The sequence below is a fragment of the Lithobates pipiens genome, unplaced genomic scaffold (genome assembly GCF_037356315.1).
Source record: "Lithobates pipiens isolate NorthernLeopardFrog02 unplaced genomic scaffold, aLitPip1_a1.2 Scaffold_3, whole genome shotgun sequence".
Lineage (NCBI taxonomy): Eukaryota > Metazoa > Chordata > Amphibia > Anura > Ranidae > Lithobates > Lithobates pipiens.
In genome coordinates this window covers 256,057,622-256,080,896 of record NW_027507790.1, presented here as the reverse complement: position 1 = coordinate 256,080,896, position 23,275 = coordinate 256,057,622, and the positions used below count along the sequence as shown (strand labels likewise).

The window sequence follows — 23,275 nt, the reverse complement described above, 5'->3', positions numbered from 1 at the left end:
AGAGGCTGTCCTGGAAGACGATACGAGAAAACCGAAGTTAGACTTACCGGTAACTCTTTTTCTAGGATTCTTCCAGGACAGCCTGGTTTCCCACCCAAAGTTTTTTAAGTTGGACTAAGTGGTGAGGATGTGTATTAACGTGATGGTTAGTGTTTTATGTCTTTCAGAGCCTTCCGGCGGTTCTTGGAGTAAAACTGAGGAGGGCCTGGAGGACCACACCTTTTATTTGATTGGGTTGACGTGTTTCCTGTCCCGGAGGGAGGAGCCCTATATCTCAGAGGCTGTCCTGGAAGACTCCTAGAAAAAGGGTTACCAGTAAGTCTAACTCCGGTTTTCCCCCAAAAAAGTGCGCTTGTAAGTCCGCTGCGCAAATAGGGTGTGACAGACAGTATTGCAACGACCACCATTTTATTCTCTAGGGCGTTCGAATAAAAAAAAATATATATAATGTTAAGGGGTTCTAAATAAAGGGAAGGAGATAGGCAGGCAATAAAAAAAAAAAAACAGGCAGGGAATTGCTGGTTGTCATACCAACGGCCACCACAAGAGGGCGCCAGATTCCAGAAGGAATCATAGGACCGCAGAAGGCCTCAAAGCTGCGGCCTCAATTACCGGCCGCCCGCGGAAGGGCCCGGCGGAGACAGCATACCCCCAGCTGTGCTGCCCCAGGTCGCTAATTCTAGTCGCAAATGTGACCTGGCGCCCGGGTTTTGTCGAGCCCTGTAACAAATATATGTGTGTTTTTCAATTAAATTTTTTTTTTTCAGAAGTGGTATTCTTCCCTCAAGATGATTTTGCTTATATTTGCATATTTCGAAATGCATTGGCTATCCCCATCTACTCCTTTTCATCACAGATTCACAGATGAAGAAACAGCAAGTAGCTGCGGACTACCACTTTATGATTATATTCCACTTTATGTAATGTGATATTATGAACTGTTGTCGGGTTTTCTTACTTCCCATTTGGATTTTTTATCTAATCATTTTTGTAATAAATATGTACATTTTATTAAAAAAAAAAAAGTATTCTCTTTTTCAATTGCCTATAAAATCTCACAATTTGAGGTTTCTTATAGTCGGTGTTGTCTTGTTGGTGTTTTCCTTTCAGAGAAAGCAGTGGCCATGTCCCGTTGGGGTTTTTCTTTTAGAGAAAGCAGGGGCCATTTATCGTTTTGTGTTTTTTCTTTTAGCTAGAGCAGGGGCCATGTCATGTCCAAGGCCCATGTCCCGTTGGGGTTCCCACCCACTGTCATTTCAATCTTGATGTCTGTGTATACTGCTCACACTCCTCATTGCTGTCGGTAAAATTTATGACATTTTATTTTGATTTGATATCAAATTTCTTTATTTTTTTGGCTATGTGTCCAATGTCTGTAAAATTATAATTTAAGTGATTAAAAAGCTAATTTATAAAAAAAAAAAATAGGGACATGCATAAGATTATATATATTTTTTTATTTTTTTAGGCTTCTCACAAAATACACAATAATGGCTACTAGACACAACTGAGCAGCTTAATGAATTCTCACCAACATGTCTACATTAAGTCACAGAAGGTAAAGGGCACCTGTCACCTACACAAGTCATGGAGGCCTTGTTGTGCAGTGAACCAATGTTCATGAGAATGCGGCTTATCCATTTAAGAAACAGTGCTATTGCTGAGGCACTGATTTTAGGTGATAAGAACCCTAAAAAAAAAAAAACAAAAAAAAAACCCACACACATAGAACTGCTATACATGGTTTTTGACAACCAGTCTACTCAAAAAGTGATAGATTTTAGCTTCAGGTGGAGGCTGGCACATTAAGGTCAGGATCTCCAGAGGCAAAATCTCTCCCAAGTCCCCAACTCCATCTATAGTATAAGGAAGTCTCTCCTACCCTGTTATATATACTCAATCTGATTAACATTATGGCACCCGCAGTAAGCATGCTGAGACTCCTCCCATTTAGCGGAGGGGAGAGGGCAGAAGACCAATGGGGAGATGATGCTGCTGGATTCTTATGTACATCCAGCCGGTGAGTAATTCGACTCACCATAAATCACAGACCATAACAGACATTTCATCTAAAAGGTGCAGGCATCACTGGCTGCTTGCTACCGCTATTTATATATATATATATATATTTTTTTTTTATTGTCTTATAAAAAAATTTAAAAGGTATCCAACGTTGACCCACCTCATTATTTCTCACATCAGTCTGGAGCAAAAAAAAGCTTTTTTTGTTAAGCCCTAGACACACTGGCATTTGTGAATTTGAGTTGGCAAGTGCTAGTCTGTAGCTTTAAGTAAGCTTTTAGCTGAAGCTCCTGAAAACATGCTAAAAGCTTGTCAAAAGCTACAGCCTGCACTTCCATTAAGATCTGTATCCATGGCTGGAGCTGTAAATTTACTTTGAGAGCTTCAAAGAAGATTCTGAAAAGATGGCTAATGTTTTGTAAGCGCTTTATTAAATACAATGAGTGCGCTTGCAAATGCCCGTGTTATGTCCTAGCCATTTACATATTACACACAAAAAAGAAAATGCTTATCAGTTTATACATTAAATATACAATCAATCACAGATATTTTATAACACATCTCCACAATGTCATGAGATGGAAAATGTATAAAATTAATATATATCATAATTACATATAATACACCATGTAAGGATTATAAGACATCTGGTACTTCACAATGAAATAAAAAGTGCACAAAAAAGGAAAATAGCAGGTAAAATGAAGCTGCGTAAAAAGTAGGCACACCTCTGACAACATGCCTGGTATCTACATCCTCCAGGTTAATATACGGCACAGGCACTGGTACCGCTTGTGAAGCTCCTGCCTAGACTTAGAACTAGCAGGGCAAACTGGGACTTGTAGTAGCTAAGCTTACTAAAAGGTTAAGTAACCCATCCTTGCTCTAAAGCAGAGGTGTATGGATTGTTGTTTGGGACCCCAGAAATAACGGCCAACATTCTCAGATCAACAGATATAACTATCATTCCACCGGATTCAGTTAGGAGCCCTAATATTTTGGTGTCTTAAATAATTTTAAAAAAGCGGCCATTACGGATTGCTAGGTACCCGTTTTTCTCTGGATTCAATACTTTCAGAAGTAATGACTGAAACAACCATGCAACCTTTTATTTAATTTTTCTTCTATCAGTCCTTTTCCCTTCCTCACAATACCATTCCTAATTCATCCACTTTTCCACGCCATCTCACCATCCAATCCACAGAGTACCCCACCCTCCGAGAGGCCTTCCACGCATTATATTGCTGCCAAACGGTACTCTGGACCCAGGGCCCGGGACCAGAGGTGGGCAGAAGGGACGGCTGCCCTGGATACAGCATATATTGTAGGGATAGGGGCGCCGCAAGTTCCTTCTACTAAAAGGCTGAAATCAGTATTGACAGAAACATCACTACTTCTGTCAACCCAGCGCTAGAAGTGGCAAGGAGAGGAGGAGAGAGCCGGGAGGAGGTGCAGGCTGTGCTCTCCTGCTCCCTTCTCCTCATAAGCTTGCACATATATAGGGGGGGGGGTGCAAAGCTGGATATCTTTGATCTTCTACTGCCACTGCTGGAACCTATTCTGTCCCACTGCCCACCCTGTTGGAGTTTATTACTCCTCTATGTCCTCCCCACTCCACTAAAGTTGACTTTTTGCACTATTCTACATTATGCACATGTATAGGATTGTCACAATTCTCTGAAATTTCTTGCTATATGGTTGTCCATGTACAATCTGTACACCTAAAATTAATAAAAAAAAAAAAAAACATATTACATATCTAGATACAGAGCTAAAAAAAATTGCACAAACCTATAACAAATAATCAGCATTTGTCGAATATTAGTGAGCAAATATTTATATGGGCTGCAGGTAGGTGTGAGAGACGGCTATCTTCTACATTGGTGGTCCATGGGGAGGACAGAGGGAGACTCATCTCCAGACTGGGGACATTCCTCCTCTTTTGGAGGCACGAGTTTCTTGCCATTTCAGAGTTGTAAAGTAGGGATTAGTTGTATCCTACTGGATGGAGGAAATTTGTGGCCCATTTTGAGATTGACACTACAAATACCACACCAGTTCCTTTGTAGAAGAGGACCTTTCAAGAAACACATGCAGAACCTAAAAATAGTTCTATGTATTGACGTAATTCAGCAAGGAGGAAAAAAAACAAAACACGGATGATATAATGTAACGTATCATACTGCGATGGTCTGTATTGTTTTTAGGTCTTGGGGAAACCCTACTAAACAGGATTATATCTACAGCTCATGGTACATTACTGTGATCAATAAGCTGAATGGCAGTCAGTAAACATGTCCTCTTACCCCTTACTTTGATCTACCTGATCAATAAATTAAAAAAAGTCAACTTTAAGAATGCTGGATTTTCTCTTTTTTCCTAGAAAACTACTTAGAATTCCCAAACATTATATTTTAATTTAAGCAAAGGCCCTAGAGGAAAAAAAAAAAAAAAAGTGTGTTGCAAATCTTTATGACACACGATATATTTTGGAAAAACATTTTGGGAAAAAATACACAAACCGTTGAAGTGGTTAAGGATGGGAAGTGGATAAGCAAATAAAAAATATTTTAAAGTGGAACTTTTGCTTTAAGCACTCCTCGCCCCCTTACATGCCACATTTGGCATGTTATTTTTTTTTTTGGTTGGGGAGGGGGGGAGTGGGTGCTTAGTTTTGAACAGGACTTCCTGTCTCACTTCCTCGCTTTTGCCTACGGGCCTCCTTAGGCGACTCCTCCTCCCCCCTTAGGCAGCCCTTCCCTCTCAGCATTTTTCTGGGACACCTGACAGGTCCCAGAAGATTACCTGTCCACTGGGAGAGCGCAGCATGACTCGCGCATGTGCAGTGCGCCTGGCCGTAAAGCCGCAAGCCGTCACGTCTGGCTGCCCACAGTGTCAATGGAGGTGCCTTGAAAAGGAGGGGGGAGAGGAGCAGGGCTCCGTGCGGCCACATTGCTGGACCGTGGAACATGTAAGTGTCTGTTTATTAAAAGTCAGCAGCTACAATTTTTGTAGCTGCTGACTTTTAATAAACAAAAAAGCTTTAAATAAAAAAAAAATAATCCTTTCATGATTTTCCAGGGGGGCAAAGATTCTTTAATTTAGTACAGAATATTTATTTTAAAAATGTGATCGGCGCTCTAAATCAAAGTCATTGGTACAGAAAGTACTGAAGTTTCTGGATTAACAAAAGAGCCAGGCATATAGTATTATCAAAAGGAGAGTAGCGCAGTCATACCAAGCCTAGTTTCTCAGTAAAGGTTTCCCCTAAAACAAAACTGCAAATTTGATCACAGACATCTAAAACACCCAATAAGATATTTCCGATTATATACAAACACCTGATGGTAAAGCTGCACAATTAATCGTTAAAAAAAAATAGTGATCTCGATTCAACCCCTCTGATGCAGTGTTGAGACTTATCTGCTCACTCAGCTGTCAAAAGAAAACAGCCGGGCAGTCTGCCAAGTTTTTAAAGTGAAACATTGTAACTAAATCTTCCTTCTTAGATCAAAGGGAAACTTCTGTGTGTAAAGAAAAAAATCCAGGCAGTCTGCCAAGTTTTTAGTCAACCTTTAAATGCAGGAATTTTAAATCTTTTTCTGACACTTGTTTATGTTAAAAATCTATATTTTTTTTTGCTAGAAAATTACTTGGAACCCCCAAACATTATATATATTTTAGCAGAGACCCTAGGAAATAAAATGTCAATTACTGCAATATTTTGTGTCACACTGTATTTGCCCAGCGGTCTTTTAAACGCAATTTCTTGGGAAAAATACACTTCAATGAAGAAAAATTTAAAAATGAAACCGTAAATTTAGCCCAATTTTTTATTTAATGTGAAAGATGTTACACTGGGAGAATCGTGGCTCCACAATTCCAAGTCGGTATGGTCAGAAAACCTATATGGGTAATTGTCCTAAATTTCTGCCTTAAAAATGTTAAAAATTGATAAATATAATTGCCACACAAGCAAATCTGTCATTTAATATTCTTAGACATTTCCATTTTAGTCTACAAACTGGCTTGATTTTCTAAAAAAAATTCAAGAAACTCTCTTCCTCCCAATCATATTCTTTTCCACAGAATCCCCCTCCCAACTCAGCGATTGGCTCACTGTTTTTCCCCAAACCCTGCACACAGTTTGAAGTCACATTGCAGGCAGTCCCTGCACCAAGAGTTTTATCTTTGGTAAGATACTTTAAGACAACTACTGGGAAGCTTATCTGCAGGGCTCAAGTCCTGTGGGAACGCATGGGAACGGAGTTCCTGTACTTTTTCCACAACAGGAACTCAGTTCCCATTAGCAGCCATGTCCTGCAAGACTTTGAAGTATGGGAGCTGTATGGCAGGTGCTACACCAGCAGCTGCCAACACAGCTCACAATAGTAAGTGCCGCACATCTGACCATTCAGGCATTGCCAGTAGGGGGCTCCATGACAGCTTCCACTTTGATCTACCTGTCAATCACAGCTGACGGGTAGATCAGGTCCCTGCTGCTAAGAGATTGTATTTAGTCAGACCTCTCATGATGCGCTCCTCCCCGCCGACCCCTCCTGATTTTCTGTCTCCTCATCGACCCCCACTCCCCCCCGTCTCCTGCATACTTGCTCTGTGCGTCCTGCTGAATCCCCCCTCTATCTTCAGTGCCATATGATGAGAGGTGAGCTGAGGGAGGAACATCAGTTTGGGGTGGTAAGCTGAGCACAATACCTGGCAAAGTTTAATGCCAGGAGGGAAGTTTATGTGGAAATATGTGAGGGGTTGGAATAGCAGTGAGTGTGTGTTGGAGCCCTGCAGAGTTTGCAGCCCCCCAAGCTAACATGCATCTCCTAAGCAGGAACACATCACTATCTCCCCAAGCATTCTGTCCAGATAATGTGCAGTTAATTAACCCTGTGTTATCCAAACTGTTCAATGAAAAATGTAAACTCACCACATACAGGGGGTCCCCGACTTACAAACACCCGACCTACAAACAACTCCTACTTACGAACTGGGCACTGCGGGGACCCTCTGCCATTCTGCGTGGACATCGGCCGCTCTGCGCATGCACGGCCAAATGGAGCCACGGAAAACAGTTAAGCTTCATACACACAATACGAAAATTGGATGAAAAATAAAAAATTTTAAGCGTTCGCGCATATGAGCGTATCTTTTTTTTTGGGTGGGCAAGTGGATCTTGGGTGGGAGTTCTCACACTTTTTTCCCCAGGACTTGACCCCTGCTTATCTGTAAGTGTGTACCAAAGTTTTGAATTTAAAGGGGACCCATCAGCTGTTACCTGCCTTCTGTGGCAAGTCCCTGCCTGTAATCCTACATCATTTGTGGCCAGTGCTGGGTGGCCACAAACTTGGCAAGGATAAACATGATTTCACATGACAGGTACCTTTAACAGGCATCTTTAAATTAAATAAAGAAATGGTCAAATTAGTCATATCGCAATATGCTAAAAGGCTCCAGTCTACAACAACAGTCCCATACAGCATACAAAGCAACTTGCCTAAATCTGATACTTTCATTCAAATAAAGTATGCATCCTTATGACAGCAGTCCCTGAGAGTTATATAGTGAACCTAGGTGCGGAGCCAAAGGTTGGGAAAGTGGGGTCCCATGATGCACATTTTGGATCGCCAGATTGCTGGAAATGGAATGTGCGGAGAAAGGCACACTCTAAGGGGGCACCAATGATGGCAAACGTGGAGACCCCAGAGAATGGTCTATAGACACTTGGGGCCACTGCCTCTGCTTTATAGAAGATACTTCAACTAGACTATGTCAATATATCACCATCTGTCATTTATAGTACACAAATCTTTCTGTGTGTTTTTTTTTTTTTTTTTTTAAAGCATATATCTATAATATTTATATAGTAGCTATCTCTTGGTTATAGAATACTGATTAAACTCTGTTTTCTATTAAAGATCATATAAATACAATAGGACAGGCTCAAGACAGCAATTGGCACAACCATTTGACAACCTCCTAGTTTTAGGTCTTGGCAGAATCCACCACAGAAAGGTTGGTTCTTTCTCCAAGACGGGTCAATCCAAAGGAGTCTACACAAGTCGAGGAGAAAGCCACCACAATAGATCTGTGGATTCTCAGCCACACTGAGCAACGTCTCAAGTAGACTGTGCAAGGTCAAGTAGATTGTGTGCCAATACAAAGGCCTCTTACATGTTACATTGATTTGAGATCTCAAGTAGACTGTGTGCCAATACAAAGGCCTATTACATGTTGCATTGATTTGAGAGCAGTCATTTACCAGCACCAATCAGTCATCTTCAGAGAACAATAGATTTAGGCCTAACAACAAAATTATTTAAAGTAGGGGCTACAGAAAGTGTTATGAGTTCTGCCCAATGTCCAACAGAACTGCCTACTTGTTTCTGGCCCATATAGGGTGGAGGCAAAGTTCCCTTCTGCTTATATTCCTATAACACATCACACCCAGAGTAAGGGTGGTTGGTCCAATGGCAAACCTTACAGTCTCCCCATTCGCCTCTCAATGTGCTCCACCCTTGTGTTAGTATAAGAACGCGAGCAGATGAGCAGACTGCACCGGCCACAGGCAGTTTGATCAGGTTTCTTAATTTGGAAACCTAGGGGCTTCATATGGCAGCCCCTTCCATTTTCTATTTTTAAACCACATTTACCTGCTGAGCAACAGTGATTGTCACAAGAGAATCTGGTAGGCTGGTTGTACCCAAGTTGATCGATTGATCAACTTGGTACATTCAGCCTGCCCCTTAACAGTTTGAATCTCGGCCGGTTTCTGCTAAACCAGTTGAGATTCAAGCCATGTATGGCCGGCCTAAGTTGGAGTTAGGTACTATTGCAGCTTCTGGGAAACTACAAGTCTTAGCTATCACACTGTTGCATAAAAGGTTCTTCTGAATCGGATTAGGACCAGGAAATGTATAATAACATGGAGCTGTCTTACCAAATGTTATATTTCTCCAAGACTTTAGTAGCTAAATTTCATTGCTGTAGCCACGTGTTAAGTGTCTGCCCTCTTTAAAGCGGTTGTATACCCAAATTATTAACTTTTACCTACAGGTAAGCCTTATTATAGGTTACCTGTACGGTTTAGGCGATGTTCACTTTGCATGCAGCCGCTGATGTCAGCGGCGCATGCCCAGCTGTAGGTCCAGCAGAAGCTGCCGGACCTTCCCAGGAAGAAAACTCCCGCACGCATGCTCAGGAGTGACATCATCACGGCTCCGCCCACTCACAGCGCCGGAGCAGAACAGAACAATTATTTGAGCTATCTAAACAGGGATGCCATAATTTGCAAATCTTGCATCTGTTACACAAAGACCGTTGAATTCTGGCGGATGTATCTTACCAGCGGAGTTCCAGAGAGAAAAAAAGAATGGGCATGAGGATTGGTAATTATGGCCATGCGGTTTTGCGAGTTGGCTATCCCTGGCATACAGCATAGCCAAGTCTTTGACCACCTCAGCAGCAGGAGCTCAAACACTGGTCATATACACACCCCTAGCTATCTGATTGGACAATAAAGAAACAGCACACCTGTGAGGTCATTCCTCTGCTCACTTGGTTCTCTCCTTTGTTCCCTTTGCGGCACATGTAAAGGAGATTCCAAGAGGTAGCATTAAGGCGGACTTCCCTGCATTTACATACATTTTAGGCCTACACAGCTGCATTAATTGGTGCTTTTTTATATTTACCTTTGCATTGCCCAAGCTAGGGGTAGCAACAGGTTCACTTTAATAATGGCTTCGCCCACAGCTTCTACTCACCATCCCTTTACTACTCTATTTGCCCCTCGAAAGCAAAGAAAGAGAGGAATCCCTGAGAATGTTCCAAATCCTGACTGACGCAGGGCCGAGGACTTCTGTCACACTCATGTGACAGCACTGTGTGCAAGAGTAAGCATCCACCGAATCACCAAAACGGTCGCATGGGAGCGGGTCCCATAGGCAAAAGCCCTGGGTATTTTTCTTTGCACCCAGTGGCTGAGCAGAGTAGAGGGGGAGTAAATGAAAGGTATTTTTTTTTTTGGTAAAGAAAACAGGAGAGAATACCCACAGTTCATAGTCAACGCTTTACTGCTGCATTTGAATACTCTTACTTGTAGCCACATATATACAGCAATTCTGGCAATAATAGCATGGGTCATTCTAGGCTACTACTACTCTTATGCACGGTACACACAATCGGACTTCCCGACAACAAAACAGTAGATTTTTGTTCGACGGTTGTTGGCTCCAACTTGTCTTGCATACACACGGTCACACAAATGTTGGCCAACAGTTATGAACGTAGTGACGTACAAGACGTACGCGACATCTCCATTACGAACGCTAGTTTTACAAGACCGAGCGCTTCCGGCTCGTACTTGATTCCGAGCATGTGTGGACTTTTGTGCGACTGACTTGTGTACACACATGATCGGAAAGTCCGCCAACATATGAGAACCTGCTAGCCAACATGTCCGATGGAGCATACACACGGTTGGACTTTCCACCAACAAGCTCACAGCCAACATTTGTTTGCGGAAAATCCGACCGTGTGTAAGCGGCATTATAGTGCAACTTTTTTTCTTTAACACAGAAACAAAATAGTTGCGCCGAGGCCAATTCACAGCCGACACTTTAATTTGATAGTGAGAATAAAACGTTGATAGGCAAAGGGTGATTGGACCGTAACATAAGACTTCACCTACCTTTGTGTTCTGTATCACACTGATCCCTTCTGTACAATGGCAAGCACAGAGTGGCCTGCAGGAGGTGAGGGTTCTGCCTTTCTCCTTAAACACCCCTTATAAGCTGCAGGCACTAATTTGCAAACTTTGCCCCTGTGTGGTTTTCATTTGCATACTTATCATTAATGGCTAATAGTAAATGAGCCCAGTGACCGACTGTTATGAAGAGGTATATAAACAAAGATTGCACACACTACATACACAGCAGGACTTACAATATTAACTCTTACCTATCTATTAAAAGCGTTTGATGTACTGCCTGTACACCCCTTTTTAAGAATAAAACACTACATCTGCATTCACTTCTAACGTCTCTTACATGTGAGCACACCTATACAGGATGTTGTAAAAAACATGAAATGCATGATTATAAATAGCTACAAAAACTGAAAAGCATTAAAAAAAAAAGAAGCTCCCACGGGTGGGAGATTGGCAGTTTATCGTATGATATTCAGATAATGCACTTCTGGGTACAAAGAGTTGATGAGCAGAGCCAGCAGTGTGTTTCCATCCTGAAGGCAGTGACCTGGGTACCGGATGAACTGCATGGCCTGGGAGATCTGGTCCTGGTACTCTGTATACTGCTTGCTCGAGGTCAGAGATTCAACGGCACCTAAAGCCTATAAAATAAGTCATTATTTATAAGTACAACAAACAAAAAAATGATAGGACATTGGCTTCAGTGTATAAAGCATAGCAGGCACACTACAAAGCTATTGAAGCAAAGAAAATAATATCTATACAATATGACCACACGTTTGTGGACACCTGACCATCACACCCACCTATATTGGCCAAAGTTATGTGGACAACCCTCAAAAGGACGGAGTTCAGGGATTTCCAGAGATGAGTAATGTTAGACCCTTTGAGTCATAATTCACAGATTTTTACTCAGGAATTTGTGACGCCTGTGTGTACTGAGTAATGTTGAAGTGATTGTAAAGTCTTGTTTTAAAAAAAAACAACAAAAAAATCATGTTCTACTTACTTGCTCTGTGCAGTTGGTTTTGCACAGAGCAGCCTGGATTCACCTCTTCTCAGGTCCCTCTTCGGTGCTCCTCGCCCTTCCCTCCTGTTGAGTGCCCCCACAGCAAGCAGCTTCATATGGGGGCACCGATCCGAGCTGCAGCTCCCTGTACCCATTCGGACACAGAGCTGTTATTCAGCCCTGCGCCCTCTCTCCCCTGATTGGCTAACTGACTTTGACAGCCGCGGGAGCCAATAGCGCCGCTGCTGGGTCTCACCCAATTAGGAGGGAGAATCCTGGATGGCCGAGGGATTCCTGGACATCGCTGGAGAGAGATGGGGCTCAGGTAAGTATTAGGGAGGCTGCTACACACAGAAGGCTTTTTATCTTAATGCATAGAATGCATTAAGATGAGAAACTTTCTGGCTTTACAACCCCTTTGAGTATAGGCGAGTAAAGGTGTGCAATTGTATAGACAAGTAAAATTCTTCTTCACTGCTAGTGTTGTAATATATGCACTTATAGTCACATAAACATTAAGGCCCCTTTCACACGGGCAATCCGATCAGGCTTGCTTGTCAGTTTTGCAGGCGAACCTAAATCGGACCCTCCAGTCTCTTCTATGGATCCTGTCTGCCAAAAACAGCCGGATGGGAGACCTATTACGTCTGGTGGATCAGATTGCATGGCATTGGATGGAAAGCGACGGTCCATTTCCATCCGATTGCCCCATAGACAAGAGCAGGCTGTGTCTGTGTCCGCTCTGCATAGTGAACACGGACCTGTCAGCCGCCTGCTCAGCGAGGATCAGCAGAGAGATCCCCACTAAGCAAGCAGATCCCGCATCACGGAGGCACTCGTGTGAAAGAGGCCTTAGGCCTTTTGCACATTGCAGCTTGAATAAGCTCAGAACAGAGTTTTTTTTTTTTTTCCTACTGATACTGTACACACAGGCATGTAAACAAGCACTGCCTATTTTAGGGAAAAATTATATATTACATATATCTCTGTGTTCCCGGTCAGCACTTTGCGCATATGTGCACACATTAGCATAAATATGAATGCTTTTCCCCTAGGAATGTATTGTGCACCCAAATGAACATATACATGCAAAAAACACACCTGAAGTTGCGTCAACTATGTGCAATGTCCCATAGACAACAACGCATCTCATTTCAGATCAGTAAAAAAAACAAGACGCTTGGAGGCTATTCTAGAAGTAATGGGGTAGACACAATGCTGTATTAAAGCCTAAGTTTAGTTTAAAAAAAAATTAATACACAACCTCAAGAATGCAGACTATGCATGCCCTTTCCACTCCCCCATTCATAGAAGTTGTATTGGAGCCATCAGCAATTCATGGTAGATATAGTACAGCTTGCATGAATGGAGGGAGGTGAGAAGGGCAGGATTCTTGAGTGCCCTTTACAGGTTTAGTGCTGGTATTAACCTGGGCAGCACTGAAGATGACATCTGCTGGGTATGGGAGGGGGGGATAGAGGACTGGAGATTTCTACTATGACAGCCAGCACAAGGGACACTTTGCATTAAAGTGGTTGGAAACCCTTTCAGATATAAAGTGAAGTGATACACAGAGATTAAATAAAGCCTCCTGTATAAGTTGTACCGGTTTATCTGCAGCCTGTTCTCCCCTACATCCGTTCAAATTTCAGAAATTATACAGTTTTCGGAAAGCAGGGGGTGGGGAGGTGTAGATAAGTTCTGCAGATCTCAGTGAGAGATGATTCGAGGGGAGGGAAGGAAGGAAGGAAGGGGGGGAGGAAGGGATGGCGGGAGGAAGGGATGGCGGGAGAGAAAGGGAGGGAGAAGAAGGGGAGGAACCCTCTTGTACAGGAGGAACAGAGCTGAGGCGGTCAATCACAAGCTATGTGCTGGAGATCCCTCCCCTGTCACCTTTTTTCTCTTGGTGTCTGGATAACCTGTCAGAAGAAGTGACTCATGCAGGTAACAGAGGAACAAAGCAGCAGACAGAAATTACATTTAGTGCTCTGCATTGAGACAAGTACACACTTGCACACTATAGAGAGATATGCTTTGTTCCTATCTCATGTCTGATGTTTACAACCACTTTTAAAAAGGAGAAGTACAGCCAAAGCTTGTTTGGCTGTACTTCTCCTGTAGATCACAGGAGTGCAGTTTGTTCTGCACTCCTGTGACCCATTTCAGCAGACAGCGGGCTGTCGGCTGACGTCACAGAGCCAGTCCAGGCTGGGGCTAGATCGCAACAATATCGCCACAACCCTGGACCAGCACCTGGCTGGCATAGCCTCCGAGAGCTCCCGCCCCCTCCACAGCCCAGTGCTCCAGTGAGCAGGGAGGAGGGTGGGAGGGAGTTTGGAGCAGTCAGTGGTAACTGACAGTCACCAGTTCTCTGCTCACAGAGCTCCGAGAACCAACCGATCAGCTGTGTTTGATCGCTCAGTTGTCAGTGTTAGAGCCGGCGATGGGCAGATGCAGGGGACAGATGCAGGATCCACCTAAGCAAGTATGATTTTTAAAAAACAAAACCCAAACTTCTCTTTTAAACATAAGTAAAAAGAAAGAAAATTACTAAACTCAGGCTTTAATGCTAATCATTTTTGAATAGGATGTCAAAAACTCATATGTGGGGCTAGTGAGATGTCCACAAACCTCTGCTCATATACTGTGAGCCAATGAGCCCAAATAAGCGAGCAAGGCAAGGAATCAGACTTCACTGGCTTTAGGATCTCTTCAGGTCACATGGCTCAGATTTGGATAGAGTAGGAGAGCTTTAATATTTCTGTTTCTAGATCTGTCTGTGACCACATTGGGGAGGCTTTTTGCTTACATCCGGTCTCTGCGACGCTGGCACTGTGCTGGGGCAACAGGCACAGCGTATACACTGGAAAACACCATCATCATATTAGGATATGGACTGCAGTCTGTTTTCAACCAAAGCCCTGAAGAAGTGAGAGTTGTAATTCTCCAAAACACATTGGCTCTTTTTTATGTCATACACTTATAAACTGATCATTGTTCTTCAACTAGCTGCAGTTTACAGGACTTTCTATTCACACACACTACTCCTCACTCACCTCCACAACCTTCACAGGTTTTTCATTTTTGTCTGTGACCCCACTGGGGAAACTTCCCCTTACTTCCTGTTCCTGTTATACACATACAATGAAAGTAGGGAGCAATTATCACCAGAACAGGAGGGAACAGATATTAATAATAACATTGTGTGACAGACCCAACCGGGACAGGGTTTTCGGAAGGGACTGCAGGGTAGCCTCTTGCATACTGACTACGGGCCCTGTTGAGGGGGGTGGGGGGGCTCTATTCTTTGGAAAACGAGTGCCTGGGGGAACTTTGGAGTGTTTCTTTCTTTGGATTCAGGTCCACGTCTCCCCGAAAACACACAGACTCTGGTAACACAGGGCATGGATACAGATTTGGGGCCTCTGCACCCAGATCAGCAATCTGCTTCCCTCCCCTCCTAGACTCAGAATAGTTGTTATAATCTGTTTATTAAGGTGTCTTTCTCTCATTGTACATTTCCCCATTGTGTGCCTCCTAGGTGTGAATCACCATTGTTAGTTGAGTCACCTATTGTTTCTGTCTGTCTGATAGTATTGTGTGCACTTCACCTTGTTACCATGTTTATGTTTACTGTTCATTAGATGTACTGAAGATGTTACTGTTTACATTTTGCATTGCTTGGGGTAATGTGATCAAGCTCTTACCTGATTTTGTGTGGTATACATTCTGTGTGAGTTTACAATAAAATCAGTTCCAGTGTGCACCTACGCTAGTGTTTGGGTGCAATATTCAGCTATAATACCTGGTTCTAGAGTGGAGGAAGCTGTATCTTGAAGGAGGCACCCACACTGGGTTTTTGTGTTAAAGCAGAACTTCAGCCAAGAGTAATGTCTTTTTATGGGGGGGGTACCTGATTTTGTTTACAGGGTCAGAAAATATGCCCTTGCAGGAGAGATTTCCTATGACTTCCTGCCACGCCCACCTTCTTTTTAAAATCGAATAAAAAGACTCCAACCAAATTGGCCCTACAAGATGTGTATGAGTGTGGCTTTAACATTACCTTTTAGATCATTTGGGGCAACTGCTTTCATGTGCATAGTGCTAGTGTTGGCTACGCAGGTTTAAAAATAAATAAATATATTATCTGCTTGACCCACTCAGCAATATGCATAGAAAAAAGGAAATATTTTAGCAAACAATTCTTGTAGGACGGTGGTAGAGAAATAGGAGTGTAAGGTCCTCAGGGGCGGGCCGATGTAAATGGTTCTGTGTACTAAGTAAGATACTGCTCAATATTCTCCTGCTACAGCAATATTGTCATCAAACAGTCATTGAGAAATTTTGAAGATCTGAATCCATATTTTTTCCCTTATAGAGGAGGTCCAGCCCCCCCCCCCCCAACCAAAAACTAAAAGTCAGCAGCTACAAATACTGTAGCTGCTGACTTTTAATATTAGGACACTTACCTGTTCAGGGATCCCACAATGTTGAAACCCCAGCCGCTTTTCCGATCGGCTCTCGGGTGTTGCTGCCACCATTCGTGGTAGTGGTTAAGTGAGAAATGAACCATAAAAGAGAACATCAGGTTCTCTAATATTGTTGTTGCCAGCATCCCAATAGACATAAATGGAGAGATCCCCTTAAAGGAAGATCACAGTACCCCCCGGTATGGTGGGACTTTTACATAAAAAAAAAAATACATTTTTATATAAAAAAATCCATACATATATCAATGTGTGGCTATATGCACATATACACACAAAATAAGTTATATGTGGTCTTATGTATAAGCTCCAAACGCCTGACATGTTTCAGGAAAACATTCCCTTCTTCAGAGGCATATTTATAGGAGAACACAAGTAACTGTAGTCTGAAAAGGGGAAATTCCTTTAACAGGCATGTTCAACAAGGTACAATTCACATTGCTATAGTCATATCCATCCAGGGTACATACCATTTATTTCTATATGAGAAAAATAGTAAGAATACGTCTCACACCAAGAAATTTTGAAGATCTGAATCCATGTTTTTTCCCTTAAAGAGAAGGTCCAGCCCCCCCCCCCCCCCCCCGTACCAAAAAATTAAAAGTCAGCAGCTACAGTATTTGTAATTGCTACACGTCAATGGCTTTTTGAGGTGTAGCAATTACAATGAAATCCCTATAGTTAGGACGAACCAATGTGCGCTGCTACGGTTATTGGCCTTTTTTTTTATATGTGTCTCACTTGATTATGAGAATTATTGTCTTTTGTTTTTTCTTTGCTTTTTAGACCTCTGTGCGGCCATCTCTGGGTCTCTGGCACTTCTGGTTGTGGGTCGCTGTGTGGCGACTCATCAGTAAATCTGGCAGACAACAAATTGACTTATATACATATACACACACAGATACTTATATTATTAAATCTTGGTGTGAGACGTATTCTTACTATTTTTGCTCATATAGAAATAAATGGTATGTACCCTGGATGGATATAACTATAGCAATGTGAATTTTACCTTGTTGGACATGCCTGTTAAAGGAATTTCCCCTTTTCAGACTACAGTTACTTGTGTTCTCCTATAAATATGCCTCTGAAGAAGGGAATGTTTTCCTGAAACATGTCAGGCGTTTGGAGCTTATACATAAGACCACATATAACTTATTTTGTGTATAGACTATATGTATATGTGCATGTATCCACGCATTGATATATGTATGGATTTTTTTACATAAATATATTTTTTTGGGTATATTTATGTATTGTTCTTGTGAATAAATTTATATTTTTTTTACTCATATATGGGGTTTGCCTTAAAAGTCCCGCTGTACCGGGGGTACTGTGATCTTCCTTTAAGGGGATCTCTCCATTTATTCGTGGTAGGGGAAACCGAAAGGCTTCACTGTCGGTTCCCTACTGCATATGCGCAAAGTGCACTGCGCTTTCTAACTGGCCAGCGGTGGAGGAAGGAGGCCGGACTTCCGGGGGACCTCATCGCATCTCGTTGCAGCCAGGTCTTCCGGAAGTAGGGACAGGTACCCGTTCCCCCCCCCGAAAGGTGTCAAGAGCAAACAGACAGAGCTTCCACTTTTGCGTGGAACTCTGCTTTAACTTGATTTGCTTACCTGTTGAGCTTTTGGTGACATGTAAAGGCCAGATCCCGCCCTAAGGCGCACTTGGTTTTCGGCAGGAATCTGAGCTAAAATGAAGGCAGCCAAGCTACGAGCTATAATCCGAAATCTGAAAACAAACAGGACATATGAGACACCGAGGGTAAATATTTGAACAGGAATTCACTCACTTTGCTGTACTAGGTCAGAACTGTGCATCACTCCTGGAGCATTCCTTAAAGCAGACCTGAACTCAAGAAGGGAAAATGTTTCTACATTATTATTATACATTATAACCCCCCCTCCACTCTAAAACCTATGCGGACTACCCCATAAAGCAGTGGTCATCAACCCCTGTCCTCAGGGCCCACTAACAGGCCAGGTTTTATGAATTACCTTGGAGAGAAGCAGACTATAATACTGCAATCAATGAGCAACAAATTATATCACCTGTGATGTTTTTCAGTTATCTTGCAAACCTGGCCTGTTAGTGGGCCCTGAGGACAGTTGATGGCCACTGCTATAAAGGAAAGATGTGTATAGTTAATCTTATCCTCTGCAGTCACATGATCTCCCCGGTGGCTGGCTTCAGTTTAGAGTAGAGAACGACGACAACAGCTGTAGAACCTAGGCAGCGACATCACCCATTGGCTTACTAAGGAGCGTCTGTTGTCCGCTGTACCTCTTCTCCTCTTAGATTGTGTAAATACAAACATCTTTTATTTACAGGGTAGTTAGTACAGGCCTTAGAATGGGGGTGGGAGTAGGTTTAAACTTAGTTAAATTTTGACTGCATTTCTACTTTAAACCTTCAGGTTGTACTGTTGTGTTGTCCAAAGGTACTTTGAAAGGTGGGCAACACAAACAATTGCTAACAGGCCCACAATTACCAACAAGAACTGGGGACAAGCTGAAATTAAAATCTGCCCGATGGACCTTTCGCCAAAAGCTGGAAACAGATGAGGCAGAAGTGCCAACCTCTTAGAGCGTAAAAAAATGCGTCAACAAAAGACCAGGTGGCAGGCTTGAAAATCTGGGAAACAGAGGCCTGATGCCAAAAAGCCCAAAATGTGCTCTTAGACCATTGTTCAGGCTTTTCATATAAAGTATTAGGTTCCCCCCTTTCCTTGGCAATGGGCAGTCTGAGGCACCTAGAGATGGTGGTGCGAGAAGTCAGGGTGCCCTTCCACAGGCATGTATACATGCAGCTGCAGGGCAGAAAATGACTTGCCTTGAGAAGCTTCCATAAGATGGGAAGAAAGGACTCCCCTTACTACAAAGCAAGACTCCTGAGCCACCCAATCCAGGGATAACCAGAAACAGGACTGATTTGTTCCATGATGACAGAATAGCTTGCTGCAGGGGTCTAGTGTGAATTTGGGCAAAATAAAATACCTTGAAGGACAGTACCATCAGCCCCACTACCCTCAAGCAAAAGCAGTTGGACAGCTCCTGGATTGAAGGGTTTTAAACTCTCATGAGGCGTTCTAATCTCCTGAAGAAGGAACACTTTGGCCTGAGAGATGTCCAGGACCAGACACAGAAACTCCAAGTCATAAGTCAGTTCCATTGATGATTTCTGAAGGTTTAGGATTCACTTGAAGCTCTGTAACATCTGGGCAGTCAGACATACAATACACTGTCCTTCAGAGCCCTCACCTGCTGTTTCCTCAACAGGAGGTCATCCAAGTACCCCACGATGAAGAAACTCAGAGTGCAATGGGGTCAACACTGCAGCCAGCACCAAAAGTGCAGAAAAAAAGTCAAATGGCAGGGCCACAAACTGGTAGTGCAGTGGCCCTACAGCAAGACACAGAAAGTACTAGTGAGCTGGACAGATGAGCATCTTTTATGTTCACAGAAAGCAGAAAGTCTTATTATTGAAGGAAGCAATTACAGAGCTGGTTGTTTCTCTGGAACTTGGAGGCCTATAGTAGACATCTGATGCCTTGAGGTCCAAGATGGGGTGCCATTTGGTTATGGACCAGTGGAAGGTTTGGACTAAAACGATCAAAACCCTTCTGCTGGAAGGGACCAGGCTTATGACACCTGTATCCAGAAATCCTAATAGGGCTTAATAGAAATCTGTAAGTCTGTGAGCAGACTATTTCAGCACCAAGGCCCTCCAAGCTCAACTCCCTGTCCACTTATAAAGTGAGAGCTGAGGCACAAAAATGAGGGGCAGGGAAAGAAACTTTAGTTTGTAGCCTGGTCCCCTCTTACAACCAGGCATCTGAAATGCAAGCTGTCCGAACCACCGCAAAGGTCAAAAGATCTTGCCTTACTCTGAAAAGCTTATCCGAGTACTTGGCAGACCTGGAATGGCAGACTTTGTGGGTGGATGGGGAGTCAACTTTGGAGAGCCATGGCACTGAAATAGAGGCAGTGGGAAAACAAAAAGTATGATTTTTGAAGTTCAGAGAGAGAGTCCGTCTTTAGGGTTCTTTCACCCAGGAAGATGAAGGCGTCTGCCACCTGTAGCATCCTTGCTGAAAGTATTTGCAGTATAGTTCAGCAGATTAAATGCTTCTTACAAGTTCTGCAGTCCAGCACTACAACCAAATCTTTCACATATTCAATGACAGAAGACTAATGTGAGAAAGAAGTCAGAAGGCTTCTAGGAGGTTATCACAGCAGAAATGTAATACCATCGTCATTGGCTCAACTTTTTTAAACGAGCAGAAAATCAACAGCAGCGGTTACCCACCTTCTGGATTTTGACCAGTCAGACAAGGTTCGACAAACTAAAATCACAGCAAGAATCGGGTGTGAGGCAGGACCCGCCAATAAGAAAAAGCGGGTGAAATGAATAGCAGCTTTAGCTGTCTTATATGAGCCAAAGCTGAAAACCGTACAGTTAGATGCAACAGGATGTTCCTTTAGATTCAGGGTGGTGCAAAACAAATTATTAAGAGCTGTAACAGCAATAGACTGGCTCCTCAGGATGGGGAGCTCATCAGACAGTGCAGAACACGGCATAGCTAGTCATTAATGGGGGAAAAAAAAAAAAAAAAATCGCACAGAGGGCATAGTGTCTGCCCTACATGGTCCCTTTAATTTAATCAAAACTGCAAAGGTCCTTATTGCAATACAAGTTGTGTACGCACAGGACCTACCCTGCCAGAGCATGTGTCTGCTATAAGGGATTCGAGCAATGATTGTACTGGCCACATAACCAAGGGTTTATATATGTAATTGGCTTTAAACAAATCTATATATTTTAAAGTGGTTCTAAAGCCAAAATGCATTTTATAGATTTCTGCCAGCCCCCAACCCTTGAGTGCTCAATTGATCCAGTGCTGTGCACGGCTGCATCTCTTCTCCATCCTCTCTTCACACATGGACTTAGCCAGCAGTAAGAGCCATTGGCTCTTGCAACTGTTAATCAAATGCTGTGAGAAGGAATTTGGGGGGTGGGGGGCAAGCCACACACAGCAAGGGAGTGAGCATGCACTGTGTGCCCCTATAGAATGCAGCTTGCTATGGCGCCACATGAAGAGGAAGAGCCAAGATCGTTGGCAGGGGACCACAGAAAAGGACATTCGGCTGCTCTGTGGTTTTGCACAGAGCAGCCCCCAACCTCCTCTTCTGGGGTCCCCCAGGTGAGTATAACATCTTTATTATTTACATTTTTTTTTATTGCTTTTAGTAACACTTTTAAAGTGTCTGTATTGTTACTTTTACATATTTATGGAGCCGCCTTCATATTCTCCTTAGGGGTGTGTGCACCAACCTCATACAACACATTTTCCTTTTTAGAATTTACTTATTTGTAGATGAAGGAAAGGAGTCAATGTAATACAAGCAAGCACCAAGTGATCTCATCTCTAATTTTTTTATGGTACAATTATGTTCTAGGAAAGCATTTTTTTTTCTGAGGGCGACTTTTACCTTGCAGACAGTGGCGATTTCCTCCCAAGTCCAATGGCCCCCAGAATCCCAGACGTCATCCTCTCCTCGCCCAAAAAGCACAGTCTGGTCTGAAAGGACAGTAATATTCTTATAATTGTATCAGTCACTGTGCTGTCATTCTGCTCCACCTGGATCAAGGATAGTTGGAGAGTTTTGTGGAACCACAGGAAGAGTTTAGGCTCATCATTCACAGAGCTGCGGGAGCAGAAATAACAGAATTTGATTAAATGGTTTAAAGCAGAAGTTTTTTTTGTTTTGTTTTTTTAATGCAAACACAATCAAACTGTAATCTAAAGTAGTATATGCATACTTGCAAATCTGTGCTAACTTTTGCATTATTTATATTTTTTTTGGTATCCATATGCCATCTTGAATCCATATGAATTGCTGCTGTCTGAGAAAAGTGATGCCATTATTTCTTTGCTAAGAACTAGGCATGTAATAGGGTGAATTCATACCCATCCCTATTGTAATTTTATCATGTTCTTTTATCAGCCGCTTGTTACTTGTTTTATTAAATGCTGCTGTCAAGCAAGCAAAACGTCAGAGCACAGATCAGGACTGGAAGGAGACACATTGGAGTTTATTTACTAAAGGCAAATAGACGGTGCGCTTTGCAAATTGCACTCTGCAAGAGCAGTTGGCTCCAGAGCTTATAAAATTAGCAGAAACTCTGCTGCAAGCAAACAGTTTGCAAACAAATGGCTGTTTTTTTAATTTTGCTTGTACATTATTGGACGATTGAAGTCAGCAGAGCTTCTGCTCATTTACTAAGCTCTGGAGCAACTGCACTTGAAGAGTGCAACTGCACTTTGCAAAATACACAGCCTATCTGCCTTTAGTAAATCAATCCCATTGTTCTGTGCAGTGATGGTCTCTGTCCGTTATGCAACATAGGAGGATAATGACATGCTTGGAGGGAAGTGAGTAAAGCCTATGGGCCCTCAGCTTCTATCAGCAGAAAAAATTTATTCTTTCAAGGAAAAAAATTCAAAATAAGAAAACAGGACTACTATGTGGTGGTGTTGACACAATATACATAGACAGACTCTTACCTTGGCTGCACTTGCTCCAGCCACTTGGAGAGTCTCACCAGCACCCTCAGCTCATTGGCCAGGGTTTGTTCTCGGTTTAAGCACTGTAGGACATAGACGTGGAGAGTCAGGTAGCTTCCGAGAGTCAGGCATTCCTGTAGAAACTCCTCAGTGGTGAGCTCTGGCACTTGCAGTGATGCCAGTATCGGACCCCAGCCTGGGTTCTGGTTATGAAGCGTGTCTACAAGAAGGAAAAAATGGAAGCACCTACATGTGTCTGTTTGCCAAAATTCAACCACATTTTTTAAAGCAGCTACAGCAATTGGAAATTATAAACACACAGCCTAAAGGGCAGTGCGCCAAAACATTATTTCTAGATGAAAGCCTAGTACACACTAGAAGTTTATTTTCGTTCAACCCAGTGGGCTGAAGGAAAAAAAACACAAAAAAAAAACTGAAGAGCTCGACAGGAGCTGCTGTACTAACAATCC

At 42.8% G+C, this 23,275-nt stretch overlaps 1 protein-coding gene across 1 annotated transcript in view; it reads right to left on the bottom strand.

Annotated features, from left to right (window-relative positions):
• Positions 1–2,431: 2,431 nt before the first annotated feature.
• The window catches only part of EPG5 (ectopic P-granules 5 autophagy tethering factor), a gene marked incomplete in the record, with an annotated part of 249,948 nt that continues 229,104 nt past the window's right edge, over positions 2,432–23,275 (bottom strand). The window contains 5 exon segments of the mRNA XM_077463073.1: positions 2,432–11,379; positions 14,804–14,875; positions 17,854–17,968; positions 21,730–21,945; positions 22,806–23,025. Of these exon segments, the coding sequence (XP_077319199.1) occupies positions 11,197–11,379; positions 14,804–14,875; positions 17,854–17,968; positions 21,730–21,945; positions 22,806–23,025 (806 nt within the window).